Source organism: Tetrao urogallus (assembly GCF_951394365.1).
Source record: "Tetrao urogallus genome assembly, chromosome: 18".
NCBI classification, from domain to species: domain Eukaryota; kingdom Metazoa; phylum Chordata; class Aves; order Galliformes; family Phasianidae; genus Tetrao; species Tetrao urogallus.
Window position 1 is genome coordinate 179,641 of NC_136831.1, and position 17,717 is coordinate 197,357.

A 17,717-nucleotide genomic window follows, 5' to 3' on the forward strand; every position below is an offset into this window, starting at 1 on the left:
GGCCTTATGTGCATTTGGGTTATTTTAAGAGTGTTTGTGGATTGTGCAAACATAGCAGGATCTTACTCAGAATTCAGGTCTGTTTTCTTTCTTTGCTAAAAAGAGTAGAGGATGACAGGAGAGCTCTCTAGGCCTCAGAACATTGCCTGTTCTTCTGTGTGCTTCACTGGGGTTTCCTCTCTTGGGACACTGCTAAAGCTGAATGTAACAGTGCAAATCTGTTCACTTCTTAAACAAAACTCAATAAGAAAGAATACTCATATGCAAGCAAATGACCATCCCCGCTATACCTGAGTTAACTAATCTGTATGACACAACAGAAAACTGACAAAATACTGTGTTCTTCAATGCCTCCAGATTAAATGTGGATTAAAATGGGGTGTTTTATCTTCTGTTTCAGTAATAACATCCTGAGCTAGTTATAAAAGACTGCTTGGTCCTGGTCTTTTGTTGCTCTAAGCTACTGCTAGGGAAAAACAGCACTTCCCTTCTTTTTAAGAATGTGTTCTTGTGAATCCTGTAGCATTCTGCTCTGTGCAAGCACAAGCCAAGCTGTGGAGCTTAGGCTGTGGTAATGACCTTTCTTTATTTGTGCATTATATTTTGATTAAGTACTGAAATGTACTTAACTACAAAAAGTACTTTTGATAAAGTACTGAAATGGGACCAAATGTTGACAGTTAAGCAGTAATTCTTAGGTGATCCACTTTGTAAGAGATAGCATTCAGTTAAGCACCATAAAAGTTACTGAACACAATGTGAATCTTGTGTCTGAGAGTCTATGCTGCCACTGAGATACCTGGAGGTCTCCTGGCTAACTGAAGCCCAATTAAAATGCTAGCTGTATAACAAGTTTTACATCTTTCAACCTTCCTCATGAAAGTACGCAGTTTTGTGATATCTGTAGCTTAACCTTTATACAGGTGGCAGTAGTGAGAGAGACTAATGCAAGGGGAGAGCTCAGTAATCAGCCTTTGCAAAGAGTGTAGGCAGAGTAATATAATTTGTAGTTATATTGCTGTGTTGTGCTACCAGGAATTTTCTGTGTTGAAGGAGGCATTATTGAAAGTAACTGTGGTGAGTTCCCTGAGCGTTCCCTGAGTAACTGGTGTCAGTTCCCTGAGCGTTGCAGACTTTTTCTGGGACCTTCATCAAGTATTTTGGAAGCCACCTCAGTACACCTTAAAACACTGTTTTTTTTGTTGTTTGCCATGCCATGTAATCCTAAAATGTTGGGCTGCTGAGAAAAAGAATTGTTGTCTAGGTTGTTCTAAGGAATTTATTGCAACTGATGGAAGAATGGAAGGCTTCTGCCAGAAAGGTAGTAGTAGTGTAAGACTTGCAAGGCCTGAGAGGCAGGGTAAGTTTGTGCTGACTTCTGTCCTTGTGGCTAAACCTGTTTGTGCCTCAGTAAACTTAAATGCCTCAGGTATTCTTGTGCACAAAAAATTGAGATTATTTTGAAGTGAAAGCTCAAATGCAAATTTCTAGCAATGTTCTCGTCTTTGGATTTTGCTTTGTTACAACATACTTTTCTCTGTACTGTACTTGCCAGCCGGTGTTACTCAATTTCTTTGACCACCGTACTTGTGTATCTCCATCTGGTCTTTTGCATGGTGAAATTAAATTTTTGGAATTTGAATTTTATGCTCTTTTTGTGCCTTTAAAATGATAAAGGTAGGATAAACATTCCTATAGTGATGACAAGGGAATTTGAGTGAAGGTGAGAATAAAAACCTATATCCACTGACGGATAATTCCATTATATTGTGATCTACACACCTGATTTAATTATTGTATGGTAACACTTGATAGTTGACTGCTGTTTAAAAATGGCTGGTAATGCTTGTTCTGGGTATTAAGTATTTTCACAGCTGCTTCTACCTGCCAGAGAGCAGGTGTTCAGAGTCTAAAGTGGTCATGTCAGAGGATCGTGCTTCAGATTTTAATCTGAAAATTGTAGATATTCTCGTTATGAGATTATGATAAAACTTACTTAAGGAAAAGCCTTAAATATTTTAGTAGTTTTAAGTTCCTGAACTAGTTGCATTCACCTGCTTGATTGATCTTTTTGCATCAAATGTTTGAAGTTGAAATGAACCGTAATTTGTGTCATGAAGAATAAACTAAGGAAAAAAAAAGGAAAGATTCTGATTTGCTTTGGCCTGAATTATAATGCCATTTTGACATGCAGATTACCATGGGTTTCTGATGATGCCATTCCCTAATCAAGGCCTTCATGTCAGTGGTGTCAAGCAGCTGGAGTGAGGAGAACTCGCTTGTTCAGGGGACTTTCTGCAGTACTGGGGTAATGCAGGGAAGGGATGCAGTTTACTAGGCAGTGTCCTGGGCCATTTTTTTTATATTACATGAAGAGATTAATTTGAATACCTTGCAATGCCATTGCAGCAAGTTTGGGGAAGGAATAAGCTATAGAAGGGACTGCTGAACTCACCAGGTGTAGCCAGCCCATAAGCAGTGGGATCCTGCTTGTGATGTGGCTGGCTTGTATCCTTTCTCTTGGAGTAGAAAAGGAGCTGGTTTTTTTTCTGGAATGAAAAGCTGTGTCAAAGCACTTGGAAAGAGGGTGAGAACCGGCAATCCTGGAGCCTCCAGTGCAGCTCAGTGTCACGACTCAATTAACTGACCTCCCAGTCACTGTTCTACCCTGAGTTGAGTAATTTCTGAATGTAAAATTTTTGGTTTCAGCATTGCTGGCTTTGAATTGCTTTTTAAATTTTAACTCCTGTTTTGGTAGGGATGTTGTGTTTTCCTTGGGTTCCTGAGACTTATGAGTGTTTTCAGTATTCCGCATTGTTTTCTTTGACGTGGTGTCAGTGGAACTTTGCTCAGGAAGAAAACCATATTGGCAGCTAACAGTATTGTATGATAGCAGCTGTAGTTGCTTTCTGTTTCAGTTAGCACCTCACAGTTCAGGGGAAAGGGATGGGAGTTCAGCCAAAAGGCAGAGCTCTTCCTGAACAGGTTTCTTGGATTTTGTTGCCCCAAAACCCAAGCATTCTGGTGAATTTGGCTAACTTTGCAAGCCTGTAAATACATCCGAGGGCTTATGTTTAGTTTTATGTTTGCAAACGGGAGTCAGCCCAAGAGCTGAGAATGACAGGTCTGCTTGTTGTGTTCTGGTTTAGAACGTGCGTGCATGAAGATTGCTTGGCTTTGAGAGTGTCAAGGCTAGTGTGCAATGGTTCATCAAGATGACAAAGCTCTGCACAGGAATATTTGCTGAGTATGGGATCAAAAACTGCGGGTTCTTTGTGTGAGCAGTTTTGACTGAAGCTTCACGATTGCCTTGTGGGGCTCTTCTGTGGTGCCATTTCTCCATCTCCATGGGAACAGACGTGTTCTTGTTGATAAGAGTTCTGTTATCAAGCTAGGAAATTGGCAGGCAGCAGTTGAACCACTGCTACTGTAAAGCTGGGCTGAATACAGACTGAGGACATCACATGGCAGTATGTGTTCAAATGTAATGGGTAAAAATATCCTTCCTTCTTCTTCCTTGGTGCACATGGAAAGGAAGAGTCACTCTGCTACAGGCTTGATTGGATCTACAGCAGGTATAGGAACTGGCTGCAGAGAACTGCTTTGTTTTGGCCTTCACACAGAGCAGCAATTTGTAACAGTTAATAAGATAAAAATAGGAGTTTGTACCTTTTTAGGTTCTTTTTTTTTTTTTTTTTTTACAGACTCTGAAGGTTATTTGATTTGGAATAATCTTTGCTTAATTTTGTTGCTGAATTTATCTGCATTCAGTTATATGTGGGGGAGTTCTTGGAGCAAAATTCAGTGATATATACAATGCTTTATCTACATTTTATAGCTTTGGGAAGTCTAGAAAAATCTTATGATAGTTTGAGGATATTTTTCTTAGAGGTGTAGATCTGGTTTTTAAGTATATCCAAATAAGAAATTGCAATCCTGATAATTATCTGGAAATCTGGAAGCCAGCTGAAGATTTGGGACAGATGACCTGACTGGATGCTTAAAATATTTTGCAACAAAATGGCTTAGTTACTTAAGATCTGTTCTGTCATTTCTATGGGTTTAAGAATAAAAGAAAAATGAGAGCAATTTTAGATGCAAACATCTAGGCTGGGTGCCCCTGTGCAAAGGTTTATGTGCTCTTGTCTTACTGCTTAATTGCATTTCTGCAGTGGATGGTAGTGGTGCAACTCTGGAAGCTGAAATTTTGACTCTTTTGTAGCTGTCATAGCAATAGTAAAAAATTGGTAGCAGCCATCACAATTGCTGCCTCCTGACTGCACAGTTGTCATGGCTTTAAGGTACTGCAGTGCAAGTCACTTCTGCTCAACTAAGTGTTGGGAGCAGTCCAAGGGATGCTTATTTTTAAATGCTGTCAGAACAAATGATTTTTGTAGATATCTGTGTTCTGGAGGTGACTTCTCTAAATGAGATTTGAACATAGACCTTTCTAGAGAAATATAGTAATTTCTGTATGGCTAAAATTACTAAGGAACGGGCAACCAGTTATGGAGATATGTTGGTCTTAAGTGAAGCAGCAAGAAGTCCTTGGAGCAAAGCAAGCTCCAAGTGGAGGGGAGCTGTAGAGGATTTATCACCGTAGTGAAAGCCTCCTGAAAAGGTGGTGTAGGGATATGTGTAGGCAGTTTGTCTTACTATGCCTTTCATCCTGCTGTTCTTTTGTTTTATCACAAAACATGTAACATACCAGTGAGGGAGCACTGCAAAGGCATTTGGTTGGAGGGCAAGCATTAATGAGTACCACAAGCCTGATGTGATTTGGCTCCTCCAAATCTATTAGTGTATCTTAAGAGCCAGATAAAACTCAAATTCTTTAGAATTTTGGTATCTTTGATACCTGCTCCTAAAAGCACAGATATGTGGTAATATCCTGCATATGCAACTGCAGGATATTTTTAAAGAGCTGACTGCCATATCCCTTTACTGCACTGTAATAATGGTAATGGAATGGGTTTGTGATATGCAATCTTAAAATGAGTTTGGTCTGTGCTGTCTTTGATAAACATTGCATAAGAAAGAACATCAAAATATGTTGTATTTGTGTTATTTTGTACAATGACTACAATGATGGCTCCTAGGACATATAATACCAAACTTCTGATCATACAAGCTATGTGCCAAAATCTTTGTATCACAGAATGGCTTGGGTTGGAAGGGACCTCAAGGATCATCCAGTTCCAAACCCCCTGCCAGAGGCGGGGTTGCCAGCTGCTGGATCAAGCAGTAGATCAGGTTGCCTAGGCCCCATCCAGCCCGGCCTTGAGCACCCACAATATCTCTGGGCAACCTGTTCCAGCACCTCACCACCTTCTCAGTGAAAAACTTTCTCCTCTAAATCTCCCCTCCTTTATTTGAAAACCATTTCCACTTGCCCTGTCGCTACACATGTGAAAAGTTGATATCACTCCTGTTTATAATCTCCCTTTAGATATTGGAAGGCCATAAAGATGTCTTTCTGCACCCTTCTCTTCTCCAGACTGAACAAGCCCAGCTCGCTCAGCCTGTCTTCACAGGAGAGGTGCTCCAGCACTCTGATCATACTCATGGCTCTCCGCTGGACCCTTTCTAAAAGCTCCACATCTTTCCTGTGTTGGGGGTCCCAGATCTGGACCCAGTACTCCAGATGGTGCCTCACAGGGGCAGAGAGTAAGGGGGACGATCACCTCCCTTGTCCTGGCCACTGCTCTTCTGATGCAGCCCTGTTTGTATGACCAAGCTGAGGATCAGGGCTTCAACCTCTGTTTCCTCAGCCTCTATACAATTCACTTTTTTTTTTTTTACGTATCTGTTTTACAGTTCCATGTTCCCTGCTTAGTATCACAGAGTTACCTATTGCTGTCATCTACATGCACTTTGTATTCTGGAATTGCATTGGTTTTTGCACAAAAATCTGCCTTGCAGTTGAGATGCACAGTAATTTCTTGCTGATAGACAAGTTAGCAGACATCAGCTGATATGTATTAGTTCTCCACGTGCAAGCCTTTACTTCAGAGTCTGTAACATAGCCATCCTTGAATTCCTTGTGACCTGTGGTCAAATTATCCTTGCTAAATGACTGAGTTGTAATGCTTATAAATAAATGGGAACTTGAAGTAGTAACTGCACAAAAGATGGTTTAAGTATATATAAAAAAAAAAAAAACCTGGAGTCTCCTTTTCAACTGAAAATTCTGAACTGGATCATAAAGATGCATATCTTTTCCTCATCTGAAGTTGTCTGGATGTGACACAGCTGTGCTCCTTATCTCATGCAATTGCTGGCACTTGGGGGCGTGCATCCTGCGTGGCTGAGAGTTGAGAAAGTCAGATGAATATTTATTATCTACTGTAATTCTCTGTGGTGTTTCAAGTTCTGTTCTCTTTTTGCTTCACTGAGTTTAATTTCAGTAGCTGATCAGTTTGTTGGTTTTTGTAGATCAGGCAATCAGTATTGAAGCAGGTTTGTGTATTAGTGTCATGTTCTTGTTCAGATTTCTTTAAAAAAAAAAAAAAAAGCAGTAGAAATTAATATAGAGTTTAACTTTCTGAAACACTTGCATCAGCTATAAGCATTTTAAGGCAAATTTTGTCTACTTTTCCTTTTTCCCTTGTGTTATCCTCCCAAGGAAGAGGAAAAAAAAAAAGAAATTGCTTATGATTTTGGTGCTTATCTTCACTGTATCTGCGTACTCTGTGATCTCTGGAGCTGCATTCATGTTGGCTTTCTCTACATTTCCTCATCTCCCCATGTTCAAGCAATGCTAATCATATGATGCTTTTTTGACTTCAAGCTAGAAGTATTTTTTTAAACTTGGATCTAGTTTTTTGTTGGTTCATGTTAGAAAGAAAAAAGATGACATCAAAAAGCTGAGGAGGAATGAAAATGCTGGGTGAAAAAAATATTGTTGTGGTGTTCAATTTTGAAAGGGTGTAGGGAAGTCAGCAGAATCTACGTGTTTGTTTCCAAACCCAAATCAAATTCTTCTGGGCAGAGGTAACTTCAACTGTGGCGTGTTTTTTTCTTAGAGTCTAATGTTACTTTATTTAAGAGGCTATTTTCAGTCTGCGTGCCTGCCTTGTCTGTTGCACTGTACCACTTCGCAGAAGAGTAAAGCAACAAAACTTCTAGAGAAAGTATGATTTGAAATACTGACTTGTGTATTAAAGCATGAAGTTTGGACTATTTTAAATTACTGATCCACCTTGTTGTTCTGAAGGTTGGTAAAATGCAGTGGAGCAGGATGGCCTACAGCATGTTTTTAAGGGCTCATCTTATGTGAGCAATCTTTGAAACACAAATAGAAAGAATAAGCTAGTATATCTTCGTCTGTTTTGCTGTAACTTGAAATGTGATAAGCTTATTTTTTCATTTTTTGTTTCCTTCAGGTTTTGAATGAAGAATGTGATCAGAATTGGTACAAGGCAGAACTCAATGGAAAAGATGGCTTCATTCCCAAGAACTATATAGAAATGAAGCCACATCCGTAAGTAGAGCTCTGGTGATAGTTCCTGTGAGTTTGGTGGATTTTAAGCATAATTCAACTTTTTCTGAAGACATTTAAACTGCTGATGGCATCTAGATCATGTTAGCTTTGTATGTCAGCAATGCCGGAGGTCTTTGTTAGTGCATTAACAACCTGGGGAGGTTATGCAGAAGTTTACATAGTGTCATGTTTACTGAGCAGTAATGCAGATCTCTCTAAGTAGTCCAGCAGGGAATACAAAAACAAACTGCAGCCACATGTAAGAAAGAGAATGTTCCTTTTCTTAGGCTGTATCAGTGTTGTGGGAAGGAGGTGAGTACTTTTCAAGAGAATTTAGAAGGAAAGTAACTGGAAATGCTTTTAAATGTTAGTCCTGTCCAAGGATCTGAGACTTAAATCCTCCAGCTCCATTTCTTGTATTAAACAGTGTTCATTTTTGCTTGTATTCTGTAAATCTTCCAATTTTCTTTTTAACTGCTAGCAGATGAGACTGAAAGGGAAATGTAGCATATCATAGTCACCTGCTGGATCACCTGGATTTCATAGGGTTAATCCAAATCTCATGTTAATTAATAAAGAGAATGTGTAAGTATATATAGGTACTGATAATCAGTGGACAGCTATAGGAAACTCTGGGCAGGGAGGCTGCCTATGAAGGCTCAGCTGTGCCATTCAGGGGATAGGGCTACCTTTTTTCTTATAAGGGGGCAGGGTAAGAACTTCTGTTTATGAAATGGCCTGGATCAGGCTTGTGGTGTGTCCAAGTCTGTATTCTTCATCAACTGCTTATAAAGATATTGCTGAAATCTTACTCTGCAAAAATTGTAACTTATGTGGAAGAAAGAAGCCAGGCTAAAATGGTTGCGTTAAGTGAAGCCGAAAGAATTGCTGAGCTGCTGATTGAAAGGAGTCTGAATGTGGTACGAACTTTGCATTGTACCAGTTGACAGATCTCCCTCTTGCAGTGCAGTATCAGAAGTAATAGCTGCATTTGGTTTTGCAGTGCTAACTGGATGAGCTACATTACAAAGCTAGTTGGAGGTGAGTGTTAGAAAGGATTATCAAGTTTGGCCATTTAGAAAGGAAGCTCTCAGAATGTCAGTTTCTTGGATGTGCTATGTTTTTTATTTTCTGAACCATTCTGTAGCAAAGATCAACGTGTGCGGAACATTTCTGGTGCTTTGTGTTCATGTCTGTAATTGGGCAGTAGTTCTTCAAAATTACTTTCTTTGACCTGTGGAGTTTTCTTTCTCTAAATCTTTTTATGTTTAAAAATCAGTCTTTGCTGCTGTGTGAGTGACTGATGTTGCAATGAAGTCATAAAACTGCAGTAGAGTTTTATGGGTTGTGGAAGATCTCTTAATCTTCCTACTTCAGCTAAGAAGCGTTGGAAGCAGTAGGCAGAAAATTTTATATTGTTGATTATGTTACTTTCATTAATCAAATAATAGTTATACTTGATAACAATCCAGCACAATTGAGGGGAAAACTAGTGTGTGTTTTTGAGGCTTCAAGAGGATTAATAGAAGTTCTGTTGAGTTCTTCCAGATTTTATTTCTATTTTACAGAGATGAGTGAGGTTTTGGGTTTTTTTTTAAGCTGAGGCTTTCATTTACAAGCAGTATGTGAGTAACTGATAGTTATTTGAGAACAGAATTAAAACACTTTGTAAACAAACTGTGGCAGGATATTCTAAAATCATAAGATAAAGTTTGCTTTATGTAACATTTGGCAAAGGTGAAATTCAGGGCTTTCTTGTCTTGACAACTGTGCCAAAATCCTGGAAAACAAAATACTACATTGGAACTCTGAAAGACCTTCACGTAATGATTTCTCTTGGGTAATTTTGGAGGCAGTACAGTGCAGTAAGACAGGTAATGTTCCTCTGCTGGCTCTGCCACAATCTCGGGTACCAAGAGCCTTATCGAATACTGCAGTCTTTTTCTAGCTTTAGAGATTGTTGTTATTTTGACAGGGAGACCGTGGTTTCATAAAAGCTTTAACTTCTCTTAAGAAAGAAGCTTCAAAATTATCACTGAAACAGAGACCATTTTTTTGCTGTACCAAAACCTACCCTGTGAGAAGCAGTACCTGGTGTAGGGAACCTGCTTTGGCAGGGGGGTTGGACTCGATCTCTGGAGGTCCCTTCCAACCCCTACAGTTCTGTGATTCTGTGAAACCTTTTAAGTGGAGCTGTTTAGTACTACTCTCTGACTTCAATCATCTGTGTGGTTAAAGGCTGTGGTAAGTGCATCCCTCCTGTGTGATCCATTACTCAGAACTGAAAGTTATGCTTTTTGGTTCTGAAGATAGTTCTGTTTTTCCCACATCATGTGACCTACTGCTCAGCCCTTGTTTGCCTTTAAGCTTGGGTTAGTCTGGAAACACAAATGTAAATTGCGATGAGAATCCTGTGACCACAGGATGTTAGTGGGCACTAATGATTTAGTTGCCTGATGTATGTTCACTCTTGGTGCTGACCATAGGTGGTCAGCCTATGGCTGACTTATGTGCAGCTGTCAAGTTCTGATTTGACTTCCATGCTGCAGCTGTTTCATGTGACTGTTTATGTGAAAGCTGTCAGATTGTCCTGACAGAAGGAGAAGACAAAAAAAAAAAAAATAGACTACTAAAACAAGTTTTTTCAGCATCTTTTTTAGAGCTCAATTACACACCCAACTCAACAGTCATCTTATAATGAAACAGAGACCTTGAGGGAACTTTCCTCACTTGTTCTCAATCTTGTTTCTACAACTTGATGTCTCTGAATAAACCTGAAGGTGAACTCCCGGTGTTTCCCTTCTGTTTTGCAAAAGCTGAAATTCTTTTTTTTTTTTTTAAGGTTTCAGTGTGATAGAACTGACTCTACCACATCCCTGGGCAGCCCATTCCAGCACCTGACCACTCTCCTGGAGAAGAAGTATTTCCTAATGTCAAATCTGAATCTCCCCTGGTGCAACTTGAGGCTGTTGCCTCTTGTCCTATTGATAGTTACATGTAAGAAGAGACCCCGCTCCCACCTCACCACAACTTCCCTTTAAGTAGTTGTAGAGAGCAGTAACCTCACTGCTGATTGTGTTCTCCAAACTAGTCCCAGCTCTCTCAGCTGTTCCTCATAAGGCCTGCAGTCCACACCCCTCACCAGCTTTGTTGCCCTTCTCTGGATGTGTTCCAGGTCCTCGATGTCTTTAACGTAGTGGTAGGTCCAAGACTGAGTTCATTACTCAAGGTGCAGCCACACCAGTGATGATCACTTTCCTGCTACTGCTGGCTGTGCTACTTCTGATAAAAGCAAGGATGCCATTGGCCTTCTTGGCCACCTGGGCACCATGATTGCTCTTATTCAGCCGGATGTTGACCAGATACCCCCAGGTCTGTTTCCAGGGTTTCCAAGGTCTGCATGGTCTTCCAGCTACTCTGCCCTGAGCCTGTAACATTGCCTGGTTGTGGCCAAAGTGTAGGACTCGGTGCGTGATCTTGTTGAACTTCGTCTCATTGGCCTCAGCCCAGTTATCCAGTCTGTCCAGATCACTCTGTAGGACCTTTTTATCCCTAGGCAGATGAACACTTCCTGCCAACTCGGTGTCATCTGCAATGACTAAGGCACGAGTGGCTTCTCCTTAGGAGGCCTAAGTAATAAAGGAGTGTGTGTAATTTCTCTCCAGTGATTATTTTTGAGCAGTAATAGTGAAACAAATGCTTTTGTATCATACTCTTCCCTCGTGTAACTAGTGATAGGATTAGAGAGAATGGCCTCAAGTTGTGCCAGGGGAGATTCAGGCTGGATGTTAGGAAATACTGCTTTTCTGGAAAAAGTGGTTAGGTGCTGGAACAGGCTGCCCAGGGAGGTGGTGGAGTCACTGACCCTGGAGGTGTTCAAGGAGTGTTTGGATGTTGTGCTGAGGGCCATAGTTTAGTGAGAGCTATTGGCGATAAGTGGATGGCTGGACCTGGGTGATCGTGTAGGTTTCTTTCAACCTTGGTGATTCTGTGATTCTATGGAGAAGTAAAGTACTGACTAGCCCCAAATGCATGGGGTTTTTCATATCTGAATTGATGGCATCATACAGTTCAGGCAATTAAAATTTTGTGCGTTTCTGTCTAGACATGAGACATTATCCTTTAGTAACAGAGGAAATGTTAGGAGTTGAGTTTCTTGCCCGAGCTGAGCGTTAATGTTTGTCCTTAGGTTATGGGATCTGGTTACTAAGATCCAACGAAGACCATTAACAGACAGTTTAACTTTGTCCTAGACTGTAGCCAGCTCCCAGAATGTTTTTAGTCTCACAAGGTAGGACTTTGCTGTGAAGCAGCTGTGGATGTTAGTTTTTGTGACGTTACATATGTTAATCATATATAGGTAGAGTATGATGCAAAACTGATAACAACACACCATATTTTGAGCAGACTGTTTTTTTTATCTTTCTGAAAATAAATCCTTTAAATTAAGGATTTCACTCTTAGCAGCACATTTCTGCTTCCCTAAATTAGATAAAATAGGGCTGTTGTGAGCATGTGCTCATCAAGTCATGGTACCTTCGTTGCTAGGACAAAACGTGAAAAGCTACATAGTTTGGTAGCCTGTAGTAGATTTACAATGAAATACATCCAGTTCAGTCATTTCTGCTAGGAATCATTTCACCTCAGCGTGTTTACCTGTGTCGGGCTCTTCCATAAGACAGTTCAACTTCTTAACTTTCTCTGTTGTTTCCTTTTCCTTGCTTACTCCACAGGTGGTTTTTTGGAAAAATTCCCCGGGCAAAGGCTGAAGAGATGCTAGGCAAACAGAGACATGATGGTGCCTTCCTTATCAGGGAGAGTGAGAGTGCTCCTGGGGACTTCTCTCTCTCGGTCAAGTAAGTAGTGCCCTGAAACAATTGTGTGGAAATCACTTGACGCTCGTCTTGACTCCTGGATAAGTGATCATCAATACTGAGGAGCAGCAATAATCCAGATAGCATACCTATTCTTCCAGTGATATGTGGTTTTTGTCCTTATTAAAGAGGAAGTACAAATATACTCTGTTCTGTAATGAGCCTACATGGCTGAGTTGGTGGTGTGTTGCTGTCTGACTTAGGTGTTTTCGGACACTTTTTGTTAATTTGTGGATCCTGTTCCTCCTCATTTCAACTATGAACTGCCTAAAATGTGCATGTTCCCTTCCGTCCTTCTTTGTTCCTCTTCCATAGCATAAGTCATTACTCTTTCCTCTATCTTTGGGTAGTACACTTTCAAATATTTTTCATGACTGCTTGACACATCCTTTGGAGATATTTGCGTTACCTAGTACTGGGACATGGAGCTATGAAAACAAATTATTTTCCATTTCTCTCAAATGCATTCTCTTAACAGGGAATTTCAGTCTAGTAACAGTGAAGTAGAGAGGAACAGTTCTCATCCTAGTATAACCTTTCTAGAAGTGCTGGCTCTTAATCAGCAGCAATTCCTGGTAGTTAGCATGTGAGCCTTGTCTAACTATCTCACAGCTCGGTATAAGCCACTATAAATAGAGGTATTAGAAACTTGGAAGACTATGGGATATAAGGTAGCATAGGAGGGAAGGAATTCCGTCCTCAGCAGCTGATTTTTTTTGTCCTTCTTAACTTTCTATAGCTTTCTCCTTTCCTTCCAGAAATGAACAGGATTTTCTTTAGAATCTTATATTGATTATTCATGCACAATTCCGTGTTTGCTGTATTTTTTGCTCATCTTTGGTCTGTACCAAGATTTTGTCATCCTGTACAGCAGCCTTAATTAATGCCAACAAAATTGAATTAAAACTACTCATTTTAGAGAAGTGTTTATACTTCAGCTGGGTACAATAATCTGGGCTGGAATATGAGATATGTAAGGGAGCTCCATTGCAGGAACTGCTTTCCTTCGTGAAACTTAAGGTTTTTAAATGTAGCCCTGCCTGCTTTGTTAGCTTAGTGTTGCCACCTGGTGGTAGTATGTTGCTTTTTTCTGGTGGATTAATTTGGAAAAAGCATTCTTCCACTCACCCCTGAACAGTGATTTTTTTTTTTATTTGAGATGATGATAGTCTCTCAGGTTGAAGAGGAGACAGCAAAGGCAGTACTCATTGACCATTTCATGTTAGCTTTGTAGCCTGTTAGCTGTGTAGCCTGTGTAGACTGTGTCTGCACTCTAAACTGAGGTGTGGAAGCTCTTGATGCCAAGTGGGGAATGTACTCCCTGCCAGTTTTCAGTGTTTTTGTTTCAGACTAAAGTAAAAATTCTAATATGCTGTTCGTCTGGAAAATCCTCATAGCCCTCTTTGGAGTTGCACTTTATGTAGAATAAAATAGTTGAAAAAGTAACTTCAATTGAATGCCATCACTTGTCAGACAAATAGAAGTGGAGAAATCTGTCTGTTTTGCAAGGCATCCTTTTTTATAAGTCATGAGTCAAGCTTTGAGACAATCCTGCCCCACTTGTGGCACTTCTTTTCCCAGCACTTTCCCACTGTTGGGACTGGTGCCTTTGTATTGAAATGGTACCGTGTGAGTGAGAGACTGGGATTATGCGAAGTACAGGTCCATAGTAAGAGTAGTGTGAACCTAAGCTGGCTTGTTTCCTGTGTTTGAAAAGCTGAACTGAAGCATGTGTAGCGTGGGTGGGCACTGTGGTGTGCCTACCTTACTGTGACCTCACACCTCACATGTAGTCCATGGCCTTTGAGTATTCAGTGCATAGGCTTCAGCAACTCTGACTGCATACATGAATCAAGAAGTGCCTGTGTTTTAACACTAGCAGTGTAGTGATACACTGATGCAGTTGTCATTGTGCACATAGCCTTGGAGTGTTGTAACACCAGAAATCCTTGACTAAACCACCTCAAATTTGTGCAGCTTCAGAGCGGTTTGAAAAGCTGGTTTTAAACTGAAGCTCTACTATTAAGAAGAGTGCATGTGAAGCTTGCAGAATTTTTTTCAAAATAAATTCAGTATTTGAATTCTGTCTCTGGTTTCTGATTTCTGTAATATACAATTGCCAGACAGTTTTCAAATATCATCTTCACAGCAACCAGTTGATACCTGCATTATCATTGTCACCAACTATGTCCTGAATAATCTTTTTGTTGTAAAGTCTCAGCTCTAGAAGAGTGCTCGGTGACTGTTCTTTTCTGCATTGTTTGCTCTTTTCTCCCAGGTTTGGAAATGATGTGCAGCACTTCAAGGTGCTTAGAGATGGGGCTGGCAAGTATTTCCTCTGGGTGGTGAAGTTCAATTCTTTGAATGAGCTGGTAGATTATCACAGATCCACGTCTGTCTCCAGGAACCAGCAAATATTTCTACGGGATATTGAACAGGTGCCACAGGTAAGAGAACCGTTTCTTCAGAGCATATTTAAACTATTGCAATCACAGTTTGAACTGGGATTGCATCTTAGGTTATATAAATGGGGATGGAGAAAAACTGACTTTTTTGCCTGTGGGAGTTTATTTTTGGATCTTGCTGCCAGTATACTGGAAAATAATCTGGATGTTTGTGCACAGTCTACCTGCTAAAACTCCTAGTATTCATTTCTGGCGGTGTTGTTGCTTGAATAGTTGGCTTGTGTTAATGTTTATGGGCACTGTTGAAGTAAGATAATCCAATTCCTGTGAGTTACGAACATGTTTACTTCTGGTTTAGGATACAGTAAGAAAGCACAGTTTTGTACTGGTTAGGAGCCAGAACTGTACTCCTCAATAGCAGTGAAATTTTAGCAGTGGTCTTGCCTGAAGAAGTGGCTACAGGTAGTAGCATATGTTTTAAACTTGGCAAATGTAAAAAGGAACTGAAAAACTACTGCTAAGTGTCAGGTTGTGTCTGTCTTTTTGTTTTGTTTCCCAGGACATACAAAATGTTAGGTTGGATATAACTGCTTCTGTATGCAGTATTCTAGTTCCATCTTGAAGAGATGTGGAAACTTGTACTGCTCTTTGGATGCTGTCAGCCTTTGCCACAGTTCATCTGAATTAACATTTGGCTCTGTGCTGTTTAGTTAATGGTGAACAGAGAATGGGAAAAGAGCTGTTTGAAAACAGCAAGCAGCATGAAGATACCTTTCTAGACTCCATGTTTTAAGAATGCAAATGCATTTTTAAATGAATGTGTAACTTCTCTGTAGGAATAGAAGCATTTGGTGACAAAACACACACTCTATTGCAAAACTTTCTAATACTGGAGCGGCTTAAAGGAAACGTACAGAACACCAACATCCAATTCTGCAGAGGAATTTTGTGTACTACTTTGGCTAGGTAGATCAGTAATATTAATGTTGTCATTTGATGTAGCAGGGCAAATGAGCAAAAAGACCATCATAATTCAGCAGAGTATGGAGTTTATAGTAAGTTTTGGACACTGGAAGATAAATACTAGAACATCTGTGACATCTGGTTTTATTTTGCACTTTCAAAGAAACCTGTTGTCTTAGTTTCAGCTGAGACAGTGTTGTTTTACTTCACAGTATCTAGTAGGGTTCTGTGTGTGTTTTTTTTTTTTCCCCCTGAAAACAAAAACAATGTTAATAACACACCAGTGTTTCCAGTTGTTGCTGAGCAGTGCTGTACAGAGCCAAGGACACTTCAGTTTTCTTGGTTTCTCCTACTGTCCTACCAATAAGGGGATGCACAGAGAACTAGGAGGCACAGGGGGTCCGAGGAAATGAGAGGGGACAGAACCAGGACAGCTGACTTAAACTGGCCAAAGGGGTATTCCATACCATATGATATCATGTGGAAGAAAAGTTTTTAAAGGGGTGGGCATTCATCTCTTTCTTCTTCTGCTTGGGATCCTCCAGGCAGAGAAGATATCGATTGGCAGGTGGTGAGCAACTGCTTGTGCATCACTTGTTATGCATTCACATATACATAGTCATTAACTATTATTCTTCTTCCTTTTTCTGTCTTACTAAACAGTTTTATCTCAACCAATGAGTTCTACTGTTTTTTTTTCTTGACGCTCTCCCCCACCCCACTGGGAAGAGGAGGAGTGAGCAAATGAGTGTGTGATGCTTAGCCATCTGCTGGGTTAAACCATAACTTCTGGTTTTTGTTTTTTTCTTTCCCTTCTGTAGACTATACTTTTTAATTGTCTTGCTACAGATGATAAAGGTTGGATTTAAGGGAAATGAAACAGCCCAAATGTTCACTACTAAAATCTGGTATAAGTTAAAATCTTGCTTGAGGAAGCAGATGTCTTGAGTGCTGAGGATGATTCTCATTCCACACATCTTTATTTCTTTATTTTCAGCAACCAACGTACGTTCAAGCTCTGTTTGATTTTGATCCCCAGGAGGAAGGAGAGTTGGGTTTCCGCCGCGGAGACTTTATCCAAGTCCTTGACAATTCTGACCCCAACTGGTGGAAGGGAGCCTGCCACGGACAGACGGGCATGTTTCCACGCAACTATGTGACCCCAGTGAACCGGAACATCTAGAGATAAATATTACAGATTATTTAAAGAAACAAGAGAAACAGTAATTACATACAGAGCCTAACTGCAGCCAGTGACCTAAAATCACACGGCGATAAAACCTGAGTCACCTTTCACCGTGAGGTGATCCTCCTTCACAGTGTGGAACTTCAGGGGCTGAAGGGGTTGGGGGGGAGGGAAGAGTTCAACTTACACACCAAAACTTATCAAAAAAGAGAAAAAAAAAAAAAACAACAAATAATGAATTTCCTCAGCTGCTCCTGGGTTACTCCCTTTCATTTACTTAATGTTTCCCCTTGTCCTCTGTCCAGGCATGAAGTTTTAATGCCATTTAAAAATGTAGCCATGCAGTTAAAGGAAAAGGGAGAAACTCTGCTGGTATTTTCTCTCTGCAAATGGTTTATTTGTCATGAAGGGACATGAGAGGAAAACCAAATACACAGTCCTGCCTTTAAAAAAAAAAAAAATAATAATTTAAAAAGTCTCTGCTCTTGCCTTCAGCATTCAGCTGCTCTTGCCTGAGAAAGATGAGGTATTGCTCTAATTTTTGTCTCTTCTCCTTTGTCACTTTCTTCTGAAGCTCAGCAGCTTCCAAGCTGAGGAAGGGAGAAGAGTTGTGGATTTCTTTTTTTGTTTGAGTCACAGAGTTGCTTTCAGAAACTCCAAACTACAACCGAAGTTTGTTATTGCTGTGCTGATAGTCTTTTTGTTTCTTTTCTTAACTGTGTACGGTTGAGCACATTCTGTAATTTTTTCCATAGTGCCTTTCCCTTGTTTTTTTTTTTTATTATTTTTTAAGTTAAAAGGACAGT

The 17,717-nt window shown here is 40.2% G+C and overlaps 1 protein-coding gene across 2 annotated transcripts in view; it reads left to right on the top strand.

The window, feature by feature from the left end:
- The window catches only part of GRB2 (growth factor receptor bound protein 2), a gene marked incomplete at its 5' end in the record, with an annotated part of 31,926 nt that extends 14,969 nt beyond the window's left edge, over positions 1-16,957 (top strand). The window contains 4 exons of one of the 2 annotated variants that reach the window (XM_079544302.1): positions 7,386-7,483; positions 12,217-12,339; positions 14,636-14,804; positions 16,723-16,957. In XM_079544302.1, coding sequence (XP_079400428.1) covers positions 7,386-7,483; positions 12,217-12,339; positions 14,636-14,804; positions 16,723-16,908 — 576 coding nt within the window. In that variant the 3' untranslated portion in view covers positions 16,909-16,957. The remainder of the gene's footprint in view (positions 1-7,385; positions 7,484-12,216; positions 12,340-14,635; positions 14,805-16,722) is intronic. The other variant, XM_079544303.1, reaches the window with a different exon arrangement.
- Between the last annotated feature and the right edge of the window lie 760 nt (positions 16,958-17,717).